General features: G+C 38.2%; 3 protein-coding genes across 6 annotated transcripts; 2 read left to right on the top strand and 1 right to left on the bottom strand.

The window, feature by feature from the left end:
- The first annotated feature begins 961 nt into the window (after positions 1 to 961).
- Positions 962 to 13,325, top strand: mfsd4ab (major facilitator superfamily domain containing 4Ab). 3 transcript variants are annotated; one of them, XM_072449092.1, is made up of 12 exons: positions 978 to 1,102; positions 2,019 to 2,116; positions 3,139 to 3,316; positions 9,126 to 9,324; positions 9,474 to 9,716; positions 10,614 to 10,770; positions 10,849 to 10,964; positions 11,507 to 11,680; positions 11,763 to 11,910; positions 12,375 to 12,445; positions 12,529 to 12,649; positions 13,001 to 13,325. In XM_072449092.1, exons 3-12 carry the CDS (start codon positions 3,297 to 3,299, stop codon positions 13,090 to 13,092), a joined length of 1,341 nt encoding a protein of 446 aa, XP_072305193.1. In that variant the 5' UTR covers positions 978 to 1,102; positions 2,019 to 2,116; positions 3,139 to 3,296; the 3' UTR covers positions 13,093 to 13,325. The 3 variants fall into 3 exon arrangements, with proteins under 3 accessions (XP_072305194.1, XP_072305193.1, XP_072305192.1); XM_072449093.1 differs by lacking the exon at positions 2,019 to 2,116 and having other exon boundaries at positions 962 to 1,102; XM_072449091.1 differs by lacking the exons at positions 978 to 1,102; positions 2,019 to 2,116; positions 3,139 to 3,316 and adding an exon at positions 8,703 to 9,048.
- A 900-nt stretch (positions 13,326 to 14,225) lies between these two features.
- Positions 14,226 to 18,543, top strand: LOC140362844 (cell division control protein 42 homolog). 2 transcript variants are annotated; one of them, XM_072449088.1, is made up of 6 exons: positions 14,226 to 14,507; positions 15,264 to 15,381; positions 15,852 to 15,924; positions 16,005 to 16,114; positions 16,193 to 16,390; positions 18,244 to 18,543. In XM_072449088.1, exons 2-6 carry the CDS (start codon positions 15,277 to 15,279, stop codon positions 18,331 to 18,333), a joined length of 576 nt encoding a protein of 191 aa, XP_072305189.1. In that variant the 5' UTR covers positions 14,226 to 14,507; positions 15,264 to 15,276; the 3' UTR covers positions 18,334 to 18,543. The 2 variants fall into 2 exon arrangements, with proteins under 2 accessions (XP_072305189.1, XP_072305191.1); XM_072449090.1 differs by lacking the exon at positions 18,244 to 18,543 and adding an exon at positions 17,644 to 18,132.
- Positions 18,544 to 19,086: 543 nt separating this feature from the next.
- On the bottom strand, positions 19,087 to 21,845 carry LOC140362843 (F-box only protein 6-like). Its single transcript, XM_072449087.1, has 7 exons — positions 21,720 to 21,845; positions 21,537 to 21,634; positions 20,865 to 21,114; positions 20,523 to 20,637; positions 20,351 to 20,446; positions 20,115 to 20,247; positions 19,087 to 20,034 (listed from the first exon to the last, which is right to left on the bottom strand). Exons 1-7 carry the CDS (start codon positions 21,739 to 21,741, stop codon positions 19,894 to 19,896), a joined length of 855 nt encoding a protein of 284 aa, XP_072305188.1. The 5' UTR covers positions 21,742 to 21,845; the 3' UTR covers positions 19,087 to 19,893.
- Between the last annotated feature and the right edge of the window lie 684 nt (positions 21,846 to 22,529).

The raw sequence follows: 22,529 nt of genomic DNA, 5'->3' as shown, positions 1-22,529 counted from the left end.
TAGCGCCGCCTCAGCAGTTTAATTCATCCAGAGAAAGCTTCAAAGCCTGTTTATGGTTACTAAACATTTCTGCAAACAAAACAGTGTGCAACCATGCATCTTTATCTCTAAATCAATATGTGGCTGAGTAGAATAAAGTACCAATCGCAAATAGTCACATTAGTCTTTTTGAGTAGATTTTTTAATGACTTACTTGCAGTATGCTTAAATCTGGCTATGTAATTGCACTTTGTAACATTTCAAATCATATTAATTACTGAGTACTTTAGTATTTAGCAGTATTTTTCATTGGATCTTTGTACTTTTACTTAAAGGCACTGTAGGTAAAGTTTCTGTCAAAAAATAGACTAAAACAAATGCATATTTCTTTCATTTTTTATGTTTTTTTTAGCATTTTTGCTTTACTAAAAAAAAGAAAAAAACTGTGTCCTTATTGTGAGCAGGCTACATCTCCACAAAATTGACTCCTACTTCTTGTTCATTTAGCTATAATATTCCACAGTATGGCATTAAACTTATCTATATCTGCATGGAGAACATTCCAAAGTATTTTAACTTTCCATTTCCATTGAATTTTGCAGGTGACTTTCCACCTCCAGAAAGTTACATATTGTGCCTTTAAGTACAGCTTTTGTATGTAACAATGTGTAATATGACACCATTTTAGTTTTACTAAAAACAAATGAAAATGTCTTTCAATATGAATTTCCTGAATATAAACACAACAGACTTTTAATCTTTTCCAGGATGAACAAACCTCTCGATTTATAACAAGCCAAGCATATCATTGAGGATTAGAAATGACAAAAGCTCAATCTTGATAAAAAACTAGATTGAGTGCACTGTCCTGCATGCAACTGTGCTGGGGTGTAGCTAAGAGGTATTTGCATTTGAAGTAATTATACAAACATGCCCTGGACATTCCTGCTCACCATATTCATTCTGTTTGACCAGCAGTCTACCTCCGAAACCAGTAGTCTTTATGAAAACATGGAAAAATCCTGCGAACAGAGATGAAATAGTCTACTTTGGAAGACAGAGGGGGCATTTGTTGACTTTGTATCAAGTGCATTGCTGTGGTATTTGAGGCTCAGAGGGGCAGGTATTTGTCAGTCAGTGTTTCTTGTGCTTTTGGTTTCTCCGTCTCCCACAACAAAAGCCCCATTGAGACAGTCTCCATTTTTTGAACAGGCACACAAAGCTCCCTGTGCTACAGTGCCACAGCGGCCCGATGCTGGGACAACCATCTTTTATGCACCTGTTTCAAGTTGTTTAAGAATAAGCCCCAAACAAGATTTCTGCCACTTCTATGTTCAAACCTACTTTTTACAACTTCACCACGACAGACCTACAGACACATGTTCAAACTGTCAGGGAAAATGTTCATATATCCACTATTTTTGAAGTTGAACTCATTTTTTTCTGTTTGAATTTATGTCCACAAACTATATTCTATTCATCTATGACTAATAACAACCAGCATAATTGAATAGTACCACTGTTTTCTACGAATAAAGTGAGTAAAGTTGGGCGATATTGACAAAATATATTTTTATCTTCTTTTATTTTCTGATAACAATATTCAGACCATTTTATGTAAATCCAACAGAAAAGTGTCTTTAAACATATCAGTTTAGGTTTAATTATCTGACAAATGTGAGATGTTTATAAAATGACTTTCAAAAGAGCAGAAATATAACATTATACCTTTATTTGAAAGTTTACTATATAACTTTTTTCATTTGTATTTTTAATCAGCTCTTCTCCTCTATTCTCATCCATCAGCCTATCTTACCTTTGTTTATTGTGTTAACATAAAAAAAGACATTGAACTTCGTGCCAGTTTTTGTTTCATGTAGCAGCAGTTGCAGATATAATGTCTTAAAAAACAGCAAACTGAACAGCTGAATTCGTACCTGCCCTTCTTTGTCTCAATTCTAAACTTCAGCCCACACATCTCTATTGTCTAATGTTTTAATCTTTGGCATAATGAGGTGTAATCGAGCTGTGTTTTGCAGGTGGGAAACCGCTCGCAGCCTCAGTGCTCCTGGCAGCTTCACGCATGTCCCAGCATAAATTAGTAAAGCCTGGAGTCAGACTGGGTCCAGACTAGAAGGTGAATCTCAACCACGGGGAGGATTAGCTGTAATCCCTGAACATGGTCCTTTTTGATAAAAGCCAATTTAAAATACCAGGATTACATATGCCGTGATTAGATTAAAGATGTCATAGTTTATTGACGGATGAAAAGGTAAGTTCTACTATTAAATGATCATAGATTAGGTTATGTTGCTGAACACAAAAGGCAAACCACATACTTTCACTATGCAGACTGGGCAAAGCAACACACACAGCCTGTACAAGCAGCTCTGTCGCTAATCTTCTCCCCTTTAGTGAATGAAAACAGCTTTTTATATAACAAGTAACACATTTAGAGGACCGAAAACACCCCAAATGCTGTAAATCTTTAACTCTTACCTTCTTGCTCTCCCTCGTCCCCCCAGCCAGAGCGAGTAGTACACGGCATCCCCTCCTGGCTTCATACTGTATGGAAGCAAGACAATGGATAGCGGGGGGTGGAGTTACTATGTGGACGGACAGAGCAAAAGCAGAATGAAAAAGAGGAGAGTGAGAGAGGGAGAAGGAGAAAGGGGGAGATCACACTTGCACAGCCGAACCATGAATCTGAAGAAACGTTACATGAATGGCAATTCTACAAATCCGCGCCCGCCTCCCTCCCCTCTCAGATGCAATGTCACTGGAAAAAAAATCTCTCTTCACGTGGGAAATGTTTTTTAAAAATGAGAGAGGGAATTGGTTTAAAACTAGTCCTTTTCTTTGGGGTTTTGTTTGAATGAGTTCTTAAGATTCCAACTTGGCAGCGTGCCCGCGAGCCTTGGATGGAGCGGATAAAAGAGGGGCTAAGGTAGGGGGTGAACTATTGTGTTGGTTCTCTTCCTTTCAGTCCTGCCTGGCACTCCAGTTGATCTCCACACACATGCACTTGCTGAATATCCAGACACTTTTTAGCGTTCCTATCAAAAAATCATCCACAACTTATGCTTTGTCAATGGTAAATCAGTTTTGCATAATAATATTCACCGCACTGTAACCTGGAGGCTTTGTTTCTTTGTCCAGCTGTTCCAGGGTGAGATTCTTGTTTGTTGAGGCTGCGATGAAGACAGCAGGTGCCGTCTCTCCAGTAGTCTCCCCCTTTTGGTCCATTTCGTCTACAAATACCTCCCCCCCCTTCTACCCCACAGCCTCTCCCTCCCGCTTCTCTGAATGCCTCAAGAATGAGCTACTGTATAATGAGGTAAGAACAAACAAGCAGTGAAAAGATACTGTTTTTGTTTATGCTGTTTGGCTGGGTTACAGATGACATCACGGCTTTAGGTCTACAATGTTTAATGGTGGGCAGGTAAGGTGGCTATTAAGCAGATTTTTGTTTTAATACATAAAGCTCAAGGTCGAGTCACCAAGAGAAATTATCAAGTGCAACTTTTGTGGAGTATTTTTATGTAAATACAAGGGGATAAGTCCATTAAAAAAACACATAAGAGTCTGTGTTTACTGCTTTTACTTTTCATTTACAAAGACCTACATTGATTATTGACAATTGGAAATGATCATTAGGCAAACTTGGCTCTTGTCCCGTCAACACTGAGGGCATGACCTCATCACACCCTCTGAAACCAAGCACCAATTAGACGAAACCAGGTGCCCCTCCGTTCATTTTTGTTAAAGTGTCAGATTTAGCCAACACTAAACAAAAGGTATTTCAGTCCACCTTAAATGTCACACAAACCTGTATCAGTGCTACAAAAGGCACCATTTTCCCTGCTCCCCCCTCTGCACCCCTCTCCCCTGCTTCTCCCTCTTCTTGCCTTTCCTTCAAATAGACACAGCCACAGTTCATTACTATTCACCAGGTTTCACTAAGACACGCATCACTGCTCTGCTCTCTACAACTGTGTCGGTGGAGAGGCGAAGGGGGAGGAGGGGCACGGGGACAGACAGCTTATGACAGAAAGGAATAAATCACCATTGTGCAGGCCGTGTATGGCTGTGTGTACAAACATATATTACTAGACAGTTGTATGCTTGAGTTAGCCTGTCTCCGGCTCTGACAGAAAACCTTCAAGGGGAACAAAGCAGACTCGCATTTTTCTCAGCGCAGGATTGGCCCTGTAAAGATGCATTGTTTGGTTTTTTTGTTTTGCTTTTTTAATTCGAGTCTCGTTCCATCCACTGAGGTCGAGCACTCTATCATAGCATTCATATGATGATCGGCGCTGATGTACTGACAAAGCACATTATCCGTGGAAAATATAGGCACACTGCTCGGTTTCTGTGCCTGTGTCAGCTCATTGAGAGGCTCTGTCACATCCGCCTCAGGAAATCCACCCCACTGTCAGACTAATCCTTGTTGTGCTTGTTTTAATTGAACGTGTAAGTCAGCCATTTGCACTAGATCACTGCTCAGTCGGCTGCAGCAACACAAACACATACACGGAAGATATGTTACACTTATGGGAAGGTATTCATATGAAAAAGTTGTTTATTTTAAAGGGGCACTATGTAACTTTTCTGTCTCCGTGGAGATACTATTACTTTGCCTGGAATCTTCCACAGTAAGACATTAAACATATTTATCAGGCATTTATTCAATTATAAGTGTTTTATTGCAAAAAAACAGTCCTGAAAATCATGCATTCTTTTTGTAAACAGGCTCGCCTCTTCGGAGATCTGACCTGTACCTTGGACTGGTGGCGCCACCTGCTGGTCTCTGGGGAGATTAAAGGAGTTAAGTTAAATGCTTTACTGTGTATCAATCTGGGCAAAGCAATAACAGACCCTCCAACAGAAAGGTTACATAGTGTGCCTTTAATTGAGTTGATGAAATCCAGTTTTTTACATCTAAAACTGAAAAGGTCAAGCAAGTGAACTTCTTGTGCTTGTCCTAAACCCAAATAAATAAAGATGATTGTGCTAGGAAGGAAAGCCTCTGCATTCTTTTTCTTAATTCAAAAGTGAAAATACACGTTATTTCTGTTAATACTTACAACTGAAACCGTGAAACTGTTTCCCTCTCAGTTTGACAAATTAAATAAATAAATGATCCCACGATATTACATAATGTGCACTTTTTAGACCATCGTCTCTTTTTCTATGTTTTTTACAATTACATAATCAATTACTAAACCTATATAGACCACATAGTCCCGTAGGTTAACAGAATAATCTATTCAAACTGTGATCAAAGATTGAGTGGATTCGTTTAAAAGACTTTGACAGAAGGCTGGGCGACAGAAGCCATTGTCTTCACAAGGCTCCAGATGTGCGCCGGTAATTCAAGTTCAGAGTTACTCATTGAAATCTTGAGCTCACGGCAACAATAAAGCATAAAGAGAACTGCGCTTTAATGTTTGACAGATTATTTTTGACACAGACCAAAATATTACACATAGTTTTGCACATTTCTGCTGGGTTACAAAATGTGTTCTTTATTTAGCCATGAGATTTTGTCAGTATCACACATGCCAACGATATCACAATATTGTCAGAAATGTCACATGTTCTGAGTACTCCCACATATGTGCCAATGTCTGCGCGGCTTCATTCACCAGCTGCCAGATCCAATGAACTGCACCTCGAAGAATATCAGTCGACACGTCTGTTTGCATACTACTGTATCCCCAGCTCTATTCTTGGCCTGCAGAGACATGGAGGAGGGGGCTTTTCCATTCTTTGCACCAGGCGGACGGACAAATATATTTTTAGTCTGCTCTAATTAATGCAATTCAATGAAATACGGTGCAAGAAACCATTCATTCACAAACAAATTTCACACAAATCAACGCACTGGTTGGAAAAAATTAAGACCGTAGGGCAGTATACATTTTCATCATGCTTCTCAAACTATGCGTATATGTACGTTAATAGAGATTATAGCACCTGCATCACCTATAAAGTCCAGAATGATATCTCTCTATTTTTTATACATATTTTTAACACATTTATACACATACGTCATGCTTGCAAAGAATTAGTGTGTGTATTCTGGATCCCATCTCCATTTTTTACCAATAGGTTCTGGGCTGGTTCGGAGCGGTTTTCCCCTGGATTTTGGCTTCATCAGACCATGTTGCGTGAAATGGGGGTGCGAGCAGGCAGGACATTCAGCACATTGGAGCCAGGAATCGATCTCACGACGCTGAGGCAGAGCGCACAGAGCCGGGCATTGTACTGCTGCGAAGCGCTAACTATAAGAAGTCACATTTAGGTTTAGTATTCCAATGAAACCGGTTCTCATTTCTGGGCTGGCTGTTAACTGGTCTCGAGCCAGAACCCAGGATTTAATTTTTTGGTGGTAAACGGCACATCCGGTTCCAAAACTATTCATTTTTGTCAATATTATTCACCCCCATTTCCAAACAATTTTAATGACATAGTATTTAAGGTGTTCTGTTTGATACATATTTATGCCATTGTTTTGTATCAGTGTTGCTGTTATAATATTACAGAAAGGCTTTATACTCTAAAGATACTGTATAAAAAGCACAATTTGATGAGTTGGTCTAATCCTCCATTTCTCCAGGAGTGGATCCTTGTTAGACCTTCAAATCGATAGAATGTATAAGGAATGATTAGTATCTGAAAATCAATTTTGGCTTGTATTTGTGTCATCAGTGCTTCTTAAACGACGTGCACTCGAAATCTTTAGTTGGCTGACTCTTGCACTCTGCAGATAAAATGGTGTGAAAATGCAACACAGGTCGAGAGAGAAAATAGAGCAATGACATTATAATTCCCATCACATTCCTGGCACTGCCTTGTGTTGAGAGTTGGCTAAATGTCAGGCTATGGAGATGAGACTCGGAGGAAGCAACGTGGCGACACTGCTTTGTCCGCTTTCCACTCGATGCCTGATGTGTTGCCCTTCTGTGCAGCTCTCATCAACAAACCAATTGTGAAAGCAAACATAAATTGTGTTGAATCGGGTGAGAAGTTTAAAGATCGGAAGGATTTCAGTGGTTTTCTGTTTGATTCAGCTTGATGCTCGGCTACAAAAAGATGCCATCGACTTGTAGACCAAGGAAAAACAGTGAAGTATTGACTTTCAGATGAAAACAATATCTTTAGGCACCACATCAATTATTGAGATATTAAGAAAATATCTTTTTTTTTAAATCAAACTTGTGACTAATAAAAAATGTTATACAACCCATTTCTACTTGTCAATATGGGCTAGATGTTTACACTGACATATAATACCACATGAAATTACTTATAAATAAATAAATAAATAAGCTTGATTAAGCCTTAAGGATAGAAGAATAAAGTTTAAATAATTCACTCACGGAGCATGCACTGTCCATGTTAAAGAGATGTTGATTTTTAACATCTCCATGCACAGACTTGTTAGTTGACAATTACCCAAAGTCACTTTTTGGACCATATTTGAAGTAGAGGACAACTAGAGGAGACGAGTGTTAATGAATGACTTTTGTACAAACTTCCGAAAAGTGAAGGGCAACTGCAGTGAGTTTGAGATTTTAGCAAATCAGTGACACTGAGATCTTTTTTCATATGTTTTGGCTTCTTTTTAAATGCTTTTCCCCATTCAAAAGATAGAATATTTAGTTTTAGATTGTCAATCACTATGGTAACAGTCCTAATGTTTAATTTAATACTGCAACACGCGGATGTTAGTCTATGCAGGCACACAATCTTCTATTTTAACATTATGATGGAGTGATAGTTCTTGTATTTACAATTCCAGCTTTGTAGATGTAGAACTAGAGCTATGATGTAGAACTTTATTAATAACATGTGATCTCCGATAGAAAGAGGTGTAAAATAATGAGAATTACAATATATTCACATGAAATTACAGCTGATGGATATATCATTGAAAACATGGAGTAACTTTGGTGTATGATTTTTACAATAATGACTTGTAAACACGCAGAGGGAATCATTTCAAACCAGGACAGAAGTAGTGTCTAAGTAAACTGAAAGGTGCATTGTGTAACTTGTTTTATGTAGAAGGCCCGCAGCTGCTTGTCTCTATTTCTAAATAGTTTACCTGCAATGTTCCCCAGTATTTCATTTGTCTATATCCATGAACACAATTAAGTGAAGCAACCAGGCAAATACATGTCAGAAGAATGCACGTTTTTAAGGTATTTGTTTGAGCAGCAAAAACACACTGAATAAATTCAAGATTTAGATGAGTTTATTGCCAAATTGTGTAACATTCTATGAAAAGCAATAACATCTCCATGTAGAAAACCAGGGCACTGACAACCTACAAGACAAGTAACATTTTGCCCCAACACTTAAAGTTGCACCTTTAAGTATCTATGAAGTCATTCTAAGTGAATCTTTGAATGCCGTTAAACCTATTCTGTTTTTATTACATACACATCGGACACGCGCTGATCAAACAAACGTGAATGTTGAAATCCCTCCATTGATTCGTGATGTGAAGGATCTGGCCTAGTGAGGGATCATAGTTACCCCATGTGTCATGTTGAGTCACTCATTTCCCCACGGTTACATTTGGAAGAGTTGGGACATATCAACAGACACCTAACTGAGGATATTTTTTCAATGCAAATCATTGACACTTTTTATATGTTTGTGAGAAAGATGTGCACCCATTAACTACAGAGGACTTCCTTTTCAGTTGTGCAATAAAAAGAGGTGGGCGCCCAAAGCTTTAAAAGACATCATTACACGACCCATATTCTTATTTTAAATCATTGCAGTGCTCCTTTCATTTCCTGCTGAATATCGCGCTGTGTACAAGATGTTTGTGGATGAGCGGATAGTAACGCTGTTCAAAAGGAATGCCCATCACACGCTGACATACTGGAGCGTTTTCTTCAGCTTTGGACTGTGCATAGCATTTCTCGGACCTACCATTTTGGACTTGCAATGTCAAACTCAATCCACACTCAGTGAAATTACCTGGGTCTTCTTTGCCCAGCAGTTTTGTTTGTTGATTGGCAGCTCTATCGGGGGGTTTTTTAAGAGGACGTAAGTCTCGCAAACCTCAGACACCCAATTTGTTCTAAAGAAAACGCATTAACGTGATATTATTTGTGCTCCTCAAGGTTGTTCAGTGCGCTCTCAGCATTGTTTGTCTCGGCTCTCATCATCTCGATAATCTTTGCGATCATCCCCTGGTGCAATAATGTGCTTGTGTTGGCTATCGCTATGGCTGTTTCTGGATTGGCCATGGGCATCATTGACACAATCGCTAACATACAACTCGTTACCATCTATCAGAAAGATTCAGCTGTTTTTCTCCAGGTAAGTTAGTGTCAGCACATATCCAGACAAGCCATTAACATATAAATGACTCCCAAATGAAGCGGTTTTACAAACACACTGTAGTCAGCAGGTTTTTTGGCAAAGTTTGGGGAAGTTAAGTGTCTCGCCTCTCTTTCTCCTTTCTGCAGGCGCTTCACTTCTTCATCGGGTTCGGCGCCCTGGTGAGCCCGCTGATTGCTGATCCATTCCTCTCTGAATCGGGCTGCGGGAACCACACGGGGAACGAGACGGAGATGATACATCACTTTAGGAACATGCTGAGGCACAGTCCCATCATGGAGCACAACATCAGTCAGAGCACAGCGCCTCCTCACGCCGCCGAAGAGGAGTCCAGTGTGCAGTACGCTTTCTGGATCATGGCTCTCATCAATGTAAGAACGTCTACAGTAGCTTTTAGAGAATGAAATGATGTGACGTGTCTTTATAGGAGCAGGGGATACAAGTCAATAACTTTCCGTGTCCTATTTTATAAGGTGCGTTAAGCAAAGCAAAACGTGTACCACACAAAATCGCTTCGAGGTCAGTAAGCACAACCACGATTAATCCATCTATAGGCGCACTGTTGTTTTTTCAGAACATTTAAGGCGTTTAAGTGCGCCTTATAGTGCGGAAAATACAGTAAATACAATATGAAAAACAACAAAACAACTCCAAACTCAACAAATATATGAGTTTTTCTCTCTGAAACAGGGGCTTTAGATGCTTAATTTGTTCAAACCCATAAAGTATATGCATATTACCTATAGCTATTTATACAGCCCTTCTTATTCAAACCAACCAATTAAATGTATTTCTAGTGGTTGATTTGCCCTTACAGATAAATGGTCTGAATATAACACACACTCACACAATATGACAGAAATGTATCAAAAACTAAATTTTCCTAACATTGCTTTCAATATTGATATTCTGAACATAATGAAGATAGACTTTTAATAAGCCATTCAACACAGAAAAAGTCACGTTTCTTCCCTCAAATCTGAACTCGTCTCCAAAGAACATTCTCGATTAAAAAGAGCCAAGCTGATTATTGACGTTTTAAAATGAATAAAACTTGATCTTGATTAGAGGTGGCAATATATTGAAAAATCTATCATATGGTGTGAAGAAAAAAAAGAAAGTGATATTTCTTCACTTTTATGGGTATAATATTACAATGATTTCACATTTGTTTGATGCTTAAACATAGCACTTTTCTGTCAAATTGACGTACTTTTGCCCACCCCTAATCTCGATCACTTAAGGCTTTTCAAATTGTGCACGTGTAGCTTCCCGTACCTCTCGCCGTCTTATACCTGATGTATCGGGAGCAGCTGATCCCCTGTTGCCCCAGTGGCACACCTCGTCTCCTGGACAAAGATGAACTGGCCATGGAAACCCAGCAAGGCCAGGGGGCAGTGGAGCCGGCAGAACACTCGACAGGAGGTGGGTCAGCCGTAGATTTGCATGAAAATGTCCAGTCGTTCCCCGCCTTTGTCATTTGTGACTTCTGCTTTGAAACAGGTCACGGGGATATCTTCAGCTGCTGTCAGAACGATAACCTGCGTGGTTTGCCTGTGTCTTTCTTTATGATTCATATTCTTGGCGGACTGGTGCTTTTTATGACGGATGGTATTGTGGTAGGTAATGCATTTGAGAATGTATTTTTAATTACGGCCTAAAATAACATCTCCACAATGACACGACTGTGGTGGACCAGGTGCACCTTTAAATGATTGTTAATTGTGTCCATTAAATGTTTTTACTCAATTAATCTCATACTTTAATTCCTAATAAAAGTCACCGTAAGGGGCTGAAAGGAACTAGTTAAAAATACTCACGTTACTGTAATTGAGTATATCTTTTTGTGGTAATATTACTTTTTTGCGTAGATTTTTTTTTAGAACATAGAACAACAAAAGCAACACAAGAACAATACCAACAGCAACAGAAAAACATAATAATACTTAAAAAAACAAAAAAAACACAAAGCACAAGCAGGACCAGGGAGAACATAAGATAAGTTAAGGAATAAAAGGAGAAAATAATGGAGTGAGTAGATTTCTGAACATGTGTACCTGTACTTGTAATTTACTTTTTAATCTTACTCAAGTAATATGTTAGTAGCAATACAGTTCTTGTGTATGATTTCACCCATGTAGTAACTGTCTCTGTTTTGCAGGGAGCATATGCCGGCTTTGTGTACACTTATGCTGTGAGTCCACCCATGTACATCCCACACAAGATTGCTGGTTACCTGGCCAGTATTTTTTGGGCCGCCATCACAGCTGGACGCCTGTTGTCTATTCCTCTTTCCTACCGATTCCAGCCAATCAGATTGCTGTTGTTTAACCTGGTAACGTCATTTATGCATCCACACGCTCACGGTAATGATGCCACAAACACTTGAAGCTCAGAGGTTTGTTTTTCATTTCCAGGCAGGTGCTATCGTGACGGTGCTCATGTTGCTCATCTTCTATACCAGCAGTGTCTTTCTGTTCGTTGGCACCTGTTTGTGTGGGCTTTTCCTCAGCAGCATTTTCCCCTGTATGCTCTCCTACACTGAGGACATCCTGGATTACCAAGGTATCGCTGATTTTCAGATGACATCACTACATACAGGCCTGATTGTTGATCGGGATTGTGTCATCGCACCTCATTAAGTTTCCAGCCCAATAATATAGCTATTGAAAAAGATGCGAAGTACTTAAAGGGGCTGGTGGATGATTCATCACCTGTTGTGTCCATGGAGACCGTATAGCAGTACTTACTGTATCTATCTCCAGTGAAATATTAATGACAGCGTAGTGCTTTGAGAGGCTTTGTCAAACCTGTAAAGTGCATTACAAGTGTTATTATTATAATCACTATTATAAATTATCAGGTTCAATATTTGACCATTCAGTATTCAACATTAATATTTTAAAACAAATACTATCCAACACTTGCATCTCCCCCAATTGAAAAACAGACACCATGACTACAATCTAGAATCTTCTTCCAGTCTATAATCCGAAAACAAACTACTGTTGTTTTTTGTCTCTCCACAGGATGTGCCACTTCTGTTTTAGTGACAAGTGCAGGGATGGGGGAGATGGTAATGCAGGTTCTTGTAGGCCAGGTAAGTCTGTAGTAACTGTGATGTTGAGATAAACCTTTTTTAAAAAATGTTTTACACCATATTTATTGTACTGTCTTTCACAGATGATTCAAACTAAAGGCAGCTACAGTTTCTTGCTTTGTGGAGTTATCATTGCTTGCCTTGGTTTCATTATATTTATTGGACTCCTGTTTTTCCACCGAATGCACAGAAACTACCTGACAGGTAACCCACTCCTGCTGTTATTACTAGTAGCAATTTGGGACCATGTACAATAAGAACTTACATGTTTCCATTTGATGCATTGCACCAAAATTAGCCTTAGTCTTAACATTAGACTAATTTAGCCCCCTGGAGAAGGACAACACAACATTTGACAATGGTTTGAACACATAAAGTACACACAAGTACCCCGCCGCTACACATACATCAGATGCACAAACATCAGATGCAGAGCCACAACCATTGGGGCAACCGTTCCAAAGAGATTAACGTTACAATTCTGATTTGTCTTTAAATGTTTTTTAGTCCAGTCCTAAACAATGTTATTTTTGTTATATCTTTGTGTCTTTTCAGGAACTCAGAAGAAGTCAACCATGCCGGAGGAGTCGGCCCCTGAACAAAATGGATCTTCCATATCTGAACAGAAAGAGAAGGACAGCAGCTGAGAGTAGTTTATTTTTACTGTGCTACTTTATAGGTTTTACAAATGTCTCTAAATTTGCAATTTGTTTGAGAATTACATTTTTCTTTGTATAGACATGCAGTTAGTACCTTGTGTGAGAAGTTGAGAATCAGGTGCAATTGTCAACCAGTTGATGTTTTTTTGTACAATGATTGTTAATATATCACAAACTAAAGTATGATTTTATGAAATAAACATATGTTGGTTATTTATTTGATACAATTCTTAAATCTTTTAAGATACACTGTATTGTCCCTGCAAATGTGACTTATTGCCTATTTAAGCTGCAAATTTGGTCTTTAGCGCCATCTGCTGTATTGTTTGGATTCTGCTGAATTGGATGGAATACAAAAATACAGTATGTTCTTTATTTTATTGAAAATATGATGAAACTTAATAAATGTCTTGTATTGTGGTGGTGAACGTATACATTTGCCAATTTTTGTTTTGCTAAGGAAGTTATGTAATAGCTCTTTCTGTTGCACTCTGGTAATGTTTACCATGGATCTATTATGTTTACCTGCACAATCAAAGATCTGATCATTATCGGATGTCATGTAGTTACAGCTGATCTGATTTCTTTCTGGATTGTTCACACCTGTGCAGGTTTTAGCAGGGAAGATTATGCCCCCCCCCCCAAAAAAAAAGTGAAATGGAAAAAGGAAATGGAAAATATCGAAATAGTTGTCATTAGTTGATTGCACATTGTCTTCATAAAACATGTAAATCCACTTTTGCATATGTAAACAACACACACAAAAATCATATCTAGTTATTGGTTTATCTGAATAATCTGGTTATCTGCTTTTTGGGGGGCTATATAAACGTACCCACTGACAGATGTGAAGAAATGATAAAGGTACAATGCCTAAAAAACATCTTAAATAATAAAGCTACGAAAATAATATCATGGAACAGTTACATTTATTACAGTAAGCATCTCCTCTCTTTTTTCTTTATGGCATGCCTAGTTTCATATAATGTATTCAATTTTGTGTTTAAGAAATAATAAAATTAAATAAAAAGGTACAAACTTGTGCGAGGTGGGGGGCTGTGGGTGACGTCACCGTGGCACCGGAAACCCCAGGAAAATCCGCCGTGGGTTTTGACTTTTCACTATTAAAGCTCAGACGCGTCATTAAAACTGTACAGTGGTGATGGTTGGAGTGACTGTTGAATCCGCGCGCACAAGTTTGGTCTTTGGGTCTTAACGTCGATGTGCTTTAGCCGCGTTTATAAAGATTGTACCGTGATTTCCGGTGTTTTTGAGGCCAGCTTGACTTCCCTTTGGAGTCTGGGTCTGGATCTGCTGTAAGTTTCTGCTGCTGCTGCTGCTGCTGCTGCCAACGCCCGGCGAAAGAAAGCTAATCTAGGGCAAAGACGACGAGAAATTAGCACGTAAGCATTTCCGAGACCTCCTGGGACACGCACAAACATTTACAGATTCTACATTTTAGCCCTACGTTATGTGCAGAGGCGTAAATCTACCGGCGGAGGATGTACTCTCCGAGAGAAGGCTAGCTCATCAGAAGCTACAAGCTAAGCTAACATTTTATAAAGATGTAGCTGTACTCTCTGCTATTTTGTGCTGGTATTTAGCAGATTTTAATGTAAATACAGCCATCTATGCTTAGATTGTGTTTTATTCAGACATAAACGCACATGTTTTCCATAATAAATCAACACAATTTAGCAGTGTTGTGATTTTACTAGCTTTTACTGCAGGATTCAGAAGCAGTCAATCATCCAAGCCTTTTGCCAGGTTTATAAAGGCACCAAGGCCTTTTTATTTAAATGTTCAATTCCTTTTATTAAAGCATTTTTGAATGCTGCATTAAATAACTCAAATTAAATCAACCCCCACACAAATTACCATTCACATACCCTGCTATTAATTTACAATTTGCAAAATAACCCCAAACATACCCTGTACAGAGTAGACCTGCACTAAGTATTTTGGGATAAAGCCGCCAGTCCTCATTCTCTTAAATTAAATAAATTAACCCCAAGTCTCTTCTTTTTTTTAATCTACTGTTTATTGGGGAGTTCAGCTGGGTATGAAAAGGCCTCTAATTTAACATCAATGGGTTCCTTGATGTTTAATCTGTGTTATAATCACATTTCTTTGCGTTTCTCTCCCCAGTCTTTCAACAGAAGCACAACAGAGATGCAGACCATAAAGTGTGTGGTGGTGGGTGATGGAGCCGTGGGTAAAACCTGCCTCCTCATCTCGTATACCACCAACAAATTCCCCTCTGAATACGTACCCACTGTAAGTATATATGGTAGTTACTTTTAGTTTCATTATTTTGCACATAAAGAGAATAGAACAGAGAAGGGCTGTAGTCATTTAGTCGATCAATCAGTCGATAGTGTCTTAGTCAACCACATTTTTTACTAGTTGACCAATTATTTTATTTAGATTAAAGGGATTTATATGGATCGCAGCAGAGAGAAGGTAGGGAGTGCGTTAGCTGGAGTTTTTTGGAGTGACTGGACTATCTAATTTCCCATTTCACCTATGAAGATGTTGCTTAGTAGAACTTTTCTGTTACATTTCTCTTTTCTGCAAGATCTTCACAAATTTGAGCGCTTTTGGCAGTGCCACACCCCCTTTTAGTTGAGACGTGTCTTTAATCGACTACAGGGGGAGGCAAAGGACCTCTGATCAACATATAATTATTGACTACACAGCCACGTTTATAATGTTGAAACAAATCAGTTTCTTTTTTACTATTACAGGTGTTTGACAATTATGCAGTAACTGTAATGATCGGTGGGGAACCCTACACCTTGGGTTTGTTTGATACAGCAGGTAGGATTCTGTCTATAATATAATACTGGTTGAACTTTGTAATTTTTTGTGCAATAATTCAAAAAGGCATTTTCTTGTAGGTCAGGAGGATTATGACAGATTACGACCACTAAGCTACCCTCAGACTGATGTTTTCTTAGTCTGTTTCTCTGTTGTGTCTCCATCCTCTTTTGAAAACGTTAAAGAAAAGGCAAGACATTTCTCCTATATTTACGACTCAAAATACAGCAAATGTCTAATCGACATGTTTTTTCTTGCTATATTTAAGTGGGTTCCAGAAATTACCCACCATTGTCCCAAGACTCCCTTCCTGTTGGTAGGCACTCAGATTGACCTGCGAGATGATCCTTCCACAGTGGAGAAACTAGCCAAGAACAAACAGAAGCCCATCGTCCCCGAGACGGCAGATAAACTGTCTCGTGACCTCAAAGCAGTCAAATATGTGGAGTGCTCAGCCTTAACGCAGGTATGTTGTTGTTTAATCAATGCACACACATATTATGGATCTATAGTATTGGTGGCTTTCAGATTCTTGAATTTTTCGTTATATATCCGTTTTTCTTTTGAATAGATGGTATTTTCATTACAATATGTCAAAGAAAAATCACTTCTAGATCAGTAGCTACGAGAACCTGGAATTTTATTGTAAATATAGACATTTGCACATTAATAATAGCAATTTTACTGTCCCCCGTGTCCCCTTTCAATCATTTAAAAGCATTCACAATAAAAGCGCCATGGAGATGCTGTTGCTTTGTCTAGAATTTTCCAACGTATAGCAGTAGGCAAGTAAGCCACATTTATTTGTAGAGCACAATTCGTACATAAAGTAATTGAAAGTGCTTAACGGAACAAGAAAAGACCCAAATAAAAACAATACAAACAAGTAAAAACAAGGCGATTTATTCTTTCGACTAATTGATTGAAAAGCAAAAGTCAGCTGATGAAAAGATTTTTACTAAATTTGACACAGCTGAAGTCATTTGAGGATCTTGATGTAGTACATTTATGGATAAAAACAATCAAATGCACATGTTTTTGCATAATTTCTGCACAATTGCAGCTCAATTTTAGTCAAAACTTATTTTCTCAGCTCATGTCATGTTTAGTAACCTTTGCATTGACCAGCTAATTATTCAGTTACTAAAGTAATTGACGATTATTTCAATAATTGACTAGTTGCGATTATTGATTAACTTGTTGCAGCCCTATAATAACATAATGATAATAATTTACTTCATATTGAGAGAGGATGACAACTTTCAGGCATATAAACAGCTAAACTAAAACCACTTTGAGCCTAGATTTATCAGAGTAGAGGCTTGCCATCTTAAGGAAGAATAAAAATGATCTCCATGGATACGAGCAGGTCAGATCTGTGGAGAAGTGACCCCGCTCACTATATAAAGTTTATCTGTGGTATTTTTTAGCTACAAAACTCTTAACATAATAAATGCAATATGGAATATGGGCTAGACATAAACATTCCAGGACAAGCAAAAACATCTCCTATGGCGGACCCTTCTTTACCCCAAAAGTTACACGGTGCTCCTTTTTTAAAAATATTATAGGCATTATATATTGTGACGCATGTTGTGATGTAATCTGAAACCCAGCAATACTCGACAATACTAAAATACATTGGCTGTCACTAATAACATTTAGCTACCACTGCACCTAACAATGCGTGTGCCTGTCTGTCTTTTCCTCTTTCTGTAGCGAGGATTGAAGAACGTTTTTGATGAGGCAATCCTAGCTGCTTTAGAGCCCCCTGAAACTCAAAGAAAGCGAAAATGCTGTTTGTTCTGATGTTTTGTGTCCCACTTTGCCTCTCGATTGTCTGCTGCTTACTCTAAATGAAACCGTCACTTCAGAAACCATGCTATTTTTTACTTTGATTAACATTCCTTTTGTTTGTGTGCTTTCTTTATTAACTTGGCCCAATCACACTTGACTTGTGCTGCTTTTTTGAGTGCAAATTATTTTCTCTGATGCCACGTGTGCAAGTAAAATGTTTTGGGGGTCCATTTGAATTTTAAACCTTATATCCAGTCCCCAAGACACACAGTATTAAAAGTATTGAAATAGGTGTAACCACATGCCATTAACCTGCTGCAGCATTTTCCATTTAGCTGTTTGTCTGCTCAGAGACCGTATCATGGGTAAAGTCTTGTATAATACGATTTAAATAAAGGAACATTTTGATTGCTCTGCTTCATTTCTTTCCCTTTCTCAAGCCTGTTTTGCTTTTAACAGTTTTAATCACATTTTCCTTTGAGGGGAACAGCTGTTTTGAACATGCATGTTTTCTCTCCACAGAAAGGGTTAAAGAATGTGTTTGATGAGGCAATACTGGCTGCCCTGGAGCCACCTGAACCTAAGAAAAGACGTAAATGTGTCCTACTCTAAAGACTCCGTTCTAAAGAAGCCATATTTTGGTTAGAAATACTGATTTGCACATTCCACTAAGAAGCAAGATATAATGCATGCTCCCTGACAACTTACACACAATTTTAGACTGAGTTTGGAAAGCAATTTTAACATTTTAATATTGTGTCTTTTAATTTGTTTTACAACATCTGAACAATGGTCTTAACCAATTTTAAAGGTTTGCAGGTCACAATGTATTATCCTTAATTTGCTATGAAAACAAGTTTCATATATTTAAACCAGATTTTACACATCGATTAGTGAATTATTATAGTGTATATCACCTGGTTTGTGGCTTTGGACAATTTAAATCAACACAGCAATGAGACTGTAAAGTGCTGTCACGCATGCCAGTTAGCCAAATGAAGTTTAAGAGCTGATACATTCAACAGATTTCATTTTTTTTTAATCTTACATTAAATGTTTTAGTTTGACTTGTAAATACCCAACCACATAACTTATTAGTGATCAATCAAAATGAACTCTTTGGCTTGAGTTTTATCTCGAATTGTTGTATCTTAAGCAATATAATTATGTAATAAACAACTTGAAACTGTGTTGAACATGTTTTTATGCAACATTAGAAAATAGTGCAATGGAAATGACATGAATAACCAACACTGATGTATTACAATTACATTTATGACCCTGACTTGATTAATACAAGATTGTATTACAAAGTAACAATACAACAGTGGAATCCATACATGTTTCCATTAATTTGTTTTTATATAAGCCATGAATTTAAAAATAATTTGATTATACTTTAACAAACCATTTGCTTCGTAAATATCAGGATAACTATAAGCGAGAAACAAGTGTTTAGCTTTGTTATAGCTATAAAAATACTGAAGATGAGTTGCATGTCTTTTTGCATTAAACATTTAAAAATGTAACCTTTATTGTGGAGGGTCTGCACCGGCTCGCTTGAGTAACAGGTCTGATCTTTGGAGCGGTTTACAGTAAGAATGTTATTCAAGGCATTTGAGGAAATAAAGTGAAAATACCCAACCGTAAAACATTCCAGGCAAACCAAATAACATCTCCATGGAGAAAAGCAGGAGGCAAACCTTCCAGCAGAAAAGTTATAGTACACCTTTAAATTTCTATTGGACATGGATTTATGCAAACGTATTGTATTACAAGCAAAATACTTGTGCCACCGGAGCTCTTTCAGGTGGTACGAGTCAATCCATATCTTTGTCCTTGCGTAAAACTAGTATAGCAAATGTGATCATAGTCAACCAAATCATATTTTAAAGACCTGGTTTACAATACTCCTGCCTTGGATCTGGGGGTACTGTACTTTGGAGGGTCAAATATTTTCTTAGGTGGTACTTGGAGTGAAATGATTAAGTATCATAGATTAGATTAGCTCCTTTAACACTGAAGCAGAGCAGAGCGATACTTATCAGACTAATCAAATATTACTTCATTTTCAGCTCGACTTGACTGCTGCTTAACAGGTTAAAGAGGCAACAATGATAAAGTGCCATTACATTTAAAACATTTGGTCAAAAGGCAGAATGAACGACATTATTAAACTTCAGGACAGACTTCCACGCTGCTGTCAGTGACACGGACGCCATACCATCCCGCCCAAAACTGACGGTCTTTTCCTCCATGGACAAAATTAAGGTACCTCACTCCTGGACCATAGTTTGTGAATACATGCGTCGTCTGACAAGGAAAATATCAGTGAGACTTAAAACATTGATTGAACGACCATAGATTTTGCCCCGTGTGAAGTTTACATTCACCTGATACCACTGATTCTCCCCCTGGTCCAAGTCAACTGCCGCTGGTTCGAATTTCTGTAAGCACCTTTTATTCTCGTCAAGTAACTCCACTTTGATTATATATTTGCAAGCACAATCCCAACGTGCTGCATACCTGTCATGATCAACACAAAAGCAGCATACAAGAACATTTTTATTAGGCTTAAGGTAAGGTAAACTCCTTATTGGCATTTTGTTGAACAAAAATTCTCTCTCACCAGTCAGTAATTTTGATTGGAGGCTGAAACCGGTCCATAAATGAAGAGTTGTAACCTTCCGAGGTCAAATTAATTTCTTGCGACATCAAACACATTCTAAAGTATTTGAAAATGTTCATTTAATTTGTATTTTAGATGATACACTGACACCAAAACAATATTTCAAACTCACTGATAAGAGGTCACAAAGTTTTTCTGGACATTTGCATTTGGATGTTGCTCCATGACATCCTCGATTTTCCAGCGGTCACCTCCATTTTCCAGAATTCGCCAATACTTAAACTTTCCTGTAAAATAAAAAAATACTTTGTTGTTGCTAACACAATTCCAGCACACATATGCAAAGCCTTCTAACTGAGGCACTCAACAAGCTCTGAGATGGGTCCCCGGGTGCTACACACATCAGTCACCCTGCGGTTGCCCTGAGGCACCGGTTTAAGGATAGGTTAACTCAAATTTCTAAATAAGGAAAATTAAGTCAACCAATACAAATACATGAAGCATATGAACGTACCTTCTGCTTTGGGATTCTTCAGTAGATTTCTCCTCTTCTTGCATAACACATAATACATTCTCCAGTCATCGGGGGTCCTGGTCACATCACGAGGCAACAAGCCCTCTCTTCTGCATCGCTCCCTCCACAGAGACTCACTGTCAACCACTTCTTTCCATTGTTTACACACTAAACGACAATGTTGTATCACCCGATCATGAGGTAGATTATGGAAGATCTCCTCCACGATCTCCAAAGGAACAGAATGCACCTGGGGGAAAAGCAGAACAATCATTTTAAAAACACTAGACTTCCTACAGAGCAGAACAATCACAACTGAACGTGTGCTTCTTTAATCTGTCATAGCACATTATATAGAGCCCTTTTGGTTTTAATGGCAACTTGCTTACTTCTGTTTATGGGATATTTAAATGACGCATTTTAGGTCGCCAGATATGAAATCGGGTTAAAATGTTAAATTCAAATAAACCTTGTCAAAACCTTTTCAGAAATCTGCATTACAAATTTTTTATTTTATTTAAACATTTTAACCTGATTTCATTTCAAGGTAATTATCCAATCAGAAAGCATTTGAGTTGCCTGTTTGAAAGCAGAATTCCAGTTGATTTCAACTTAAAACCTTTGGCTCCATCGATGTCCAACACAACACAGGCCCTTCACGTCCATACTTACAGGTAACTCTAAAAGTGAATCTATGGACGGAGACTCATTTGCTGGGACCAAGGATGAGCTGCTGGACGGGGCTGCACCCATGACTTTTCGTTTCTTTTCTGTGGAGTGGAGTGGACTGTTTAAATACGACACTTGATTCGCTTTCACAGCCGGTGGCGCAGGCTGACTGTTTGCGCTACTTACTGATCGGGTCCGCCAAAGACATTGATTAAAGACTACGTGTTCACCTCCAACTGCTGACACCCAAATACTTGGTTACATACAATAATCATTACTTTTAGTTTGTCTTTGTAATAGATCCATGGAGTGCGCTCTCTAAAAAATACATTTCCTTGTTCCGGTATGTGACGTATGGCGGGGGAGGTCCCATACACATGACCGCGCCCCCTACGTGCAGACGCTCGTAGGGAAGGTGGTGACCAGTGATCACATGGATACAAGCAACCACCAGCTCAAACTCTAGAAAAAAGATGATCACTTAAAAAAGGAAAATAAAAGGTTAGAGTTTAAATGGATGTGTAACGTGCATCATGAACGTTGACAAATCAGATGAATAAAATAATTAGATGGAATTCTGGGGTCTTTAAATGCACAATTGGGATCTGATCATCAAAAACACCTCGGTGACATGTGTCAGGCATTTCTGGATTTTTAAATGTTGATTTAAAAAAACAGAACAACAAAATTAAACAAATCGTTCAATCATCAATTTTGGCTTTCATTTTAGGCTTTGCCACAATTATATTTTTCTTGTAAGCAACTGCACATGAATTGAATAAAAAACGAGACATTCACATAGAAAATATGAATAAAAACTAGAGAACAAGTCGTTTTGCTTGATTAGCATTTTGGACATGTTAACAAAAATAATTATTTTACAAGGAGAAAAAAAAAGTGCTTTTATTACCGTTATGTTTAACACTAACGTTAACGACATACACAGGTCATGTAAGTTTCATCAATATCCTCCTCTCTCTCTCTCTCTCTCTCTCT

Source organism: Eucyclogobius newberryi, unplaced genomic scaffold (genome assembly GCF_026437365.1).
Source record: "Eucyclogobius newberryi isolate DKJ021-1_F unplaced genomic scaffold, fEucNew1.0.hap1 SCAF_17, whole genome shotgun sequence".
NCBI classification, from domain to species: Eukaryota; Metazoa; Chordata; class Actinopteri; order Gobiiformes; family Gobiidae; genus Eucyclogobius; species Eucyclogobius newberryi.
This window is presented reverse-complemented; position numbering and strand designations above follow the sequence as displayed.

What these genes read in the sequence shown, in the direction of transcription:
- LOC140362843 (XM_072449087.1), bottom strand. Translation starts at nt 21,741, where the DNA reads ATGTCTTTGGCGGACCCGATCA. An exon ending in GTCTTTGGCGGACCCGATCA is followed by an intron (nt 21,635 to 21,719) that starts GTAAGTAGCGCA and finishes TCCACTCCACAG; the next exon opens with AAAAGAAACGAAAAGTCATG. An exon ending in GGGAGAATCAGTGGTATCAG is followed by an intron (nt 20,035 to 20,114) that starts GTGAATGTAAAC and finishes TTTCCTTGTCAG; the next exon opens with ACGACGCATGTATTCACAAA.
- LOC140362844 (XM_072449088.1), top strand. Translation starts at nt 15,277, where the DNA reads ATGCAGACCATAAAGTGTGTGGTGGTGGGTGATGGAGCCGTGGGTAAA. An exon ending in CCTCTGAATACGTACCCACT is followed by an intron (nt 15,382 to 15,851) that starts GTAAGTATATAT and finishes TTACTATTACAG; the next exon opens with GTGTTTGACAATTATGCAGT. An exon ending in GGGTTTGTTTGATACAGCAG is followed by an intron (nt 15,925 to 16,004) that starts GTAGGATTCTGT and finishes ATTTTCTTGTAG; the next exon opens with GTCAGGAGGATTATGACAGA.
- mfsd4ab (XM_072449091.1), top strand. Translation starts at nt 8,819, where the DNA reads ATGTTTGTGGATGAGCGGATAGTAACGCTGTTCAAAAGGAATGCCCAT. An exon ending in GGCAGAACACTCGACAGGAG is followed by an intron (nt 10,771 to 10,848) that starts GTGGGTCAGCCG and finishes GCTTTGAAACAG; the next exon opens with GTCACGGGGATATCTTCAGC. An exon ending in GATTGCTGTTGTTTAACCTG is followed by an intron (nt 11,681 to 11,762) that starts GTAACGTCATTT and finishes TTTCATTTCCAG; the next exon opens with GCAGGTGCTATCGTGACGGT.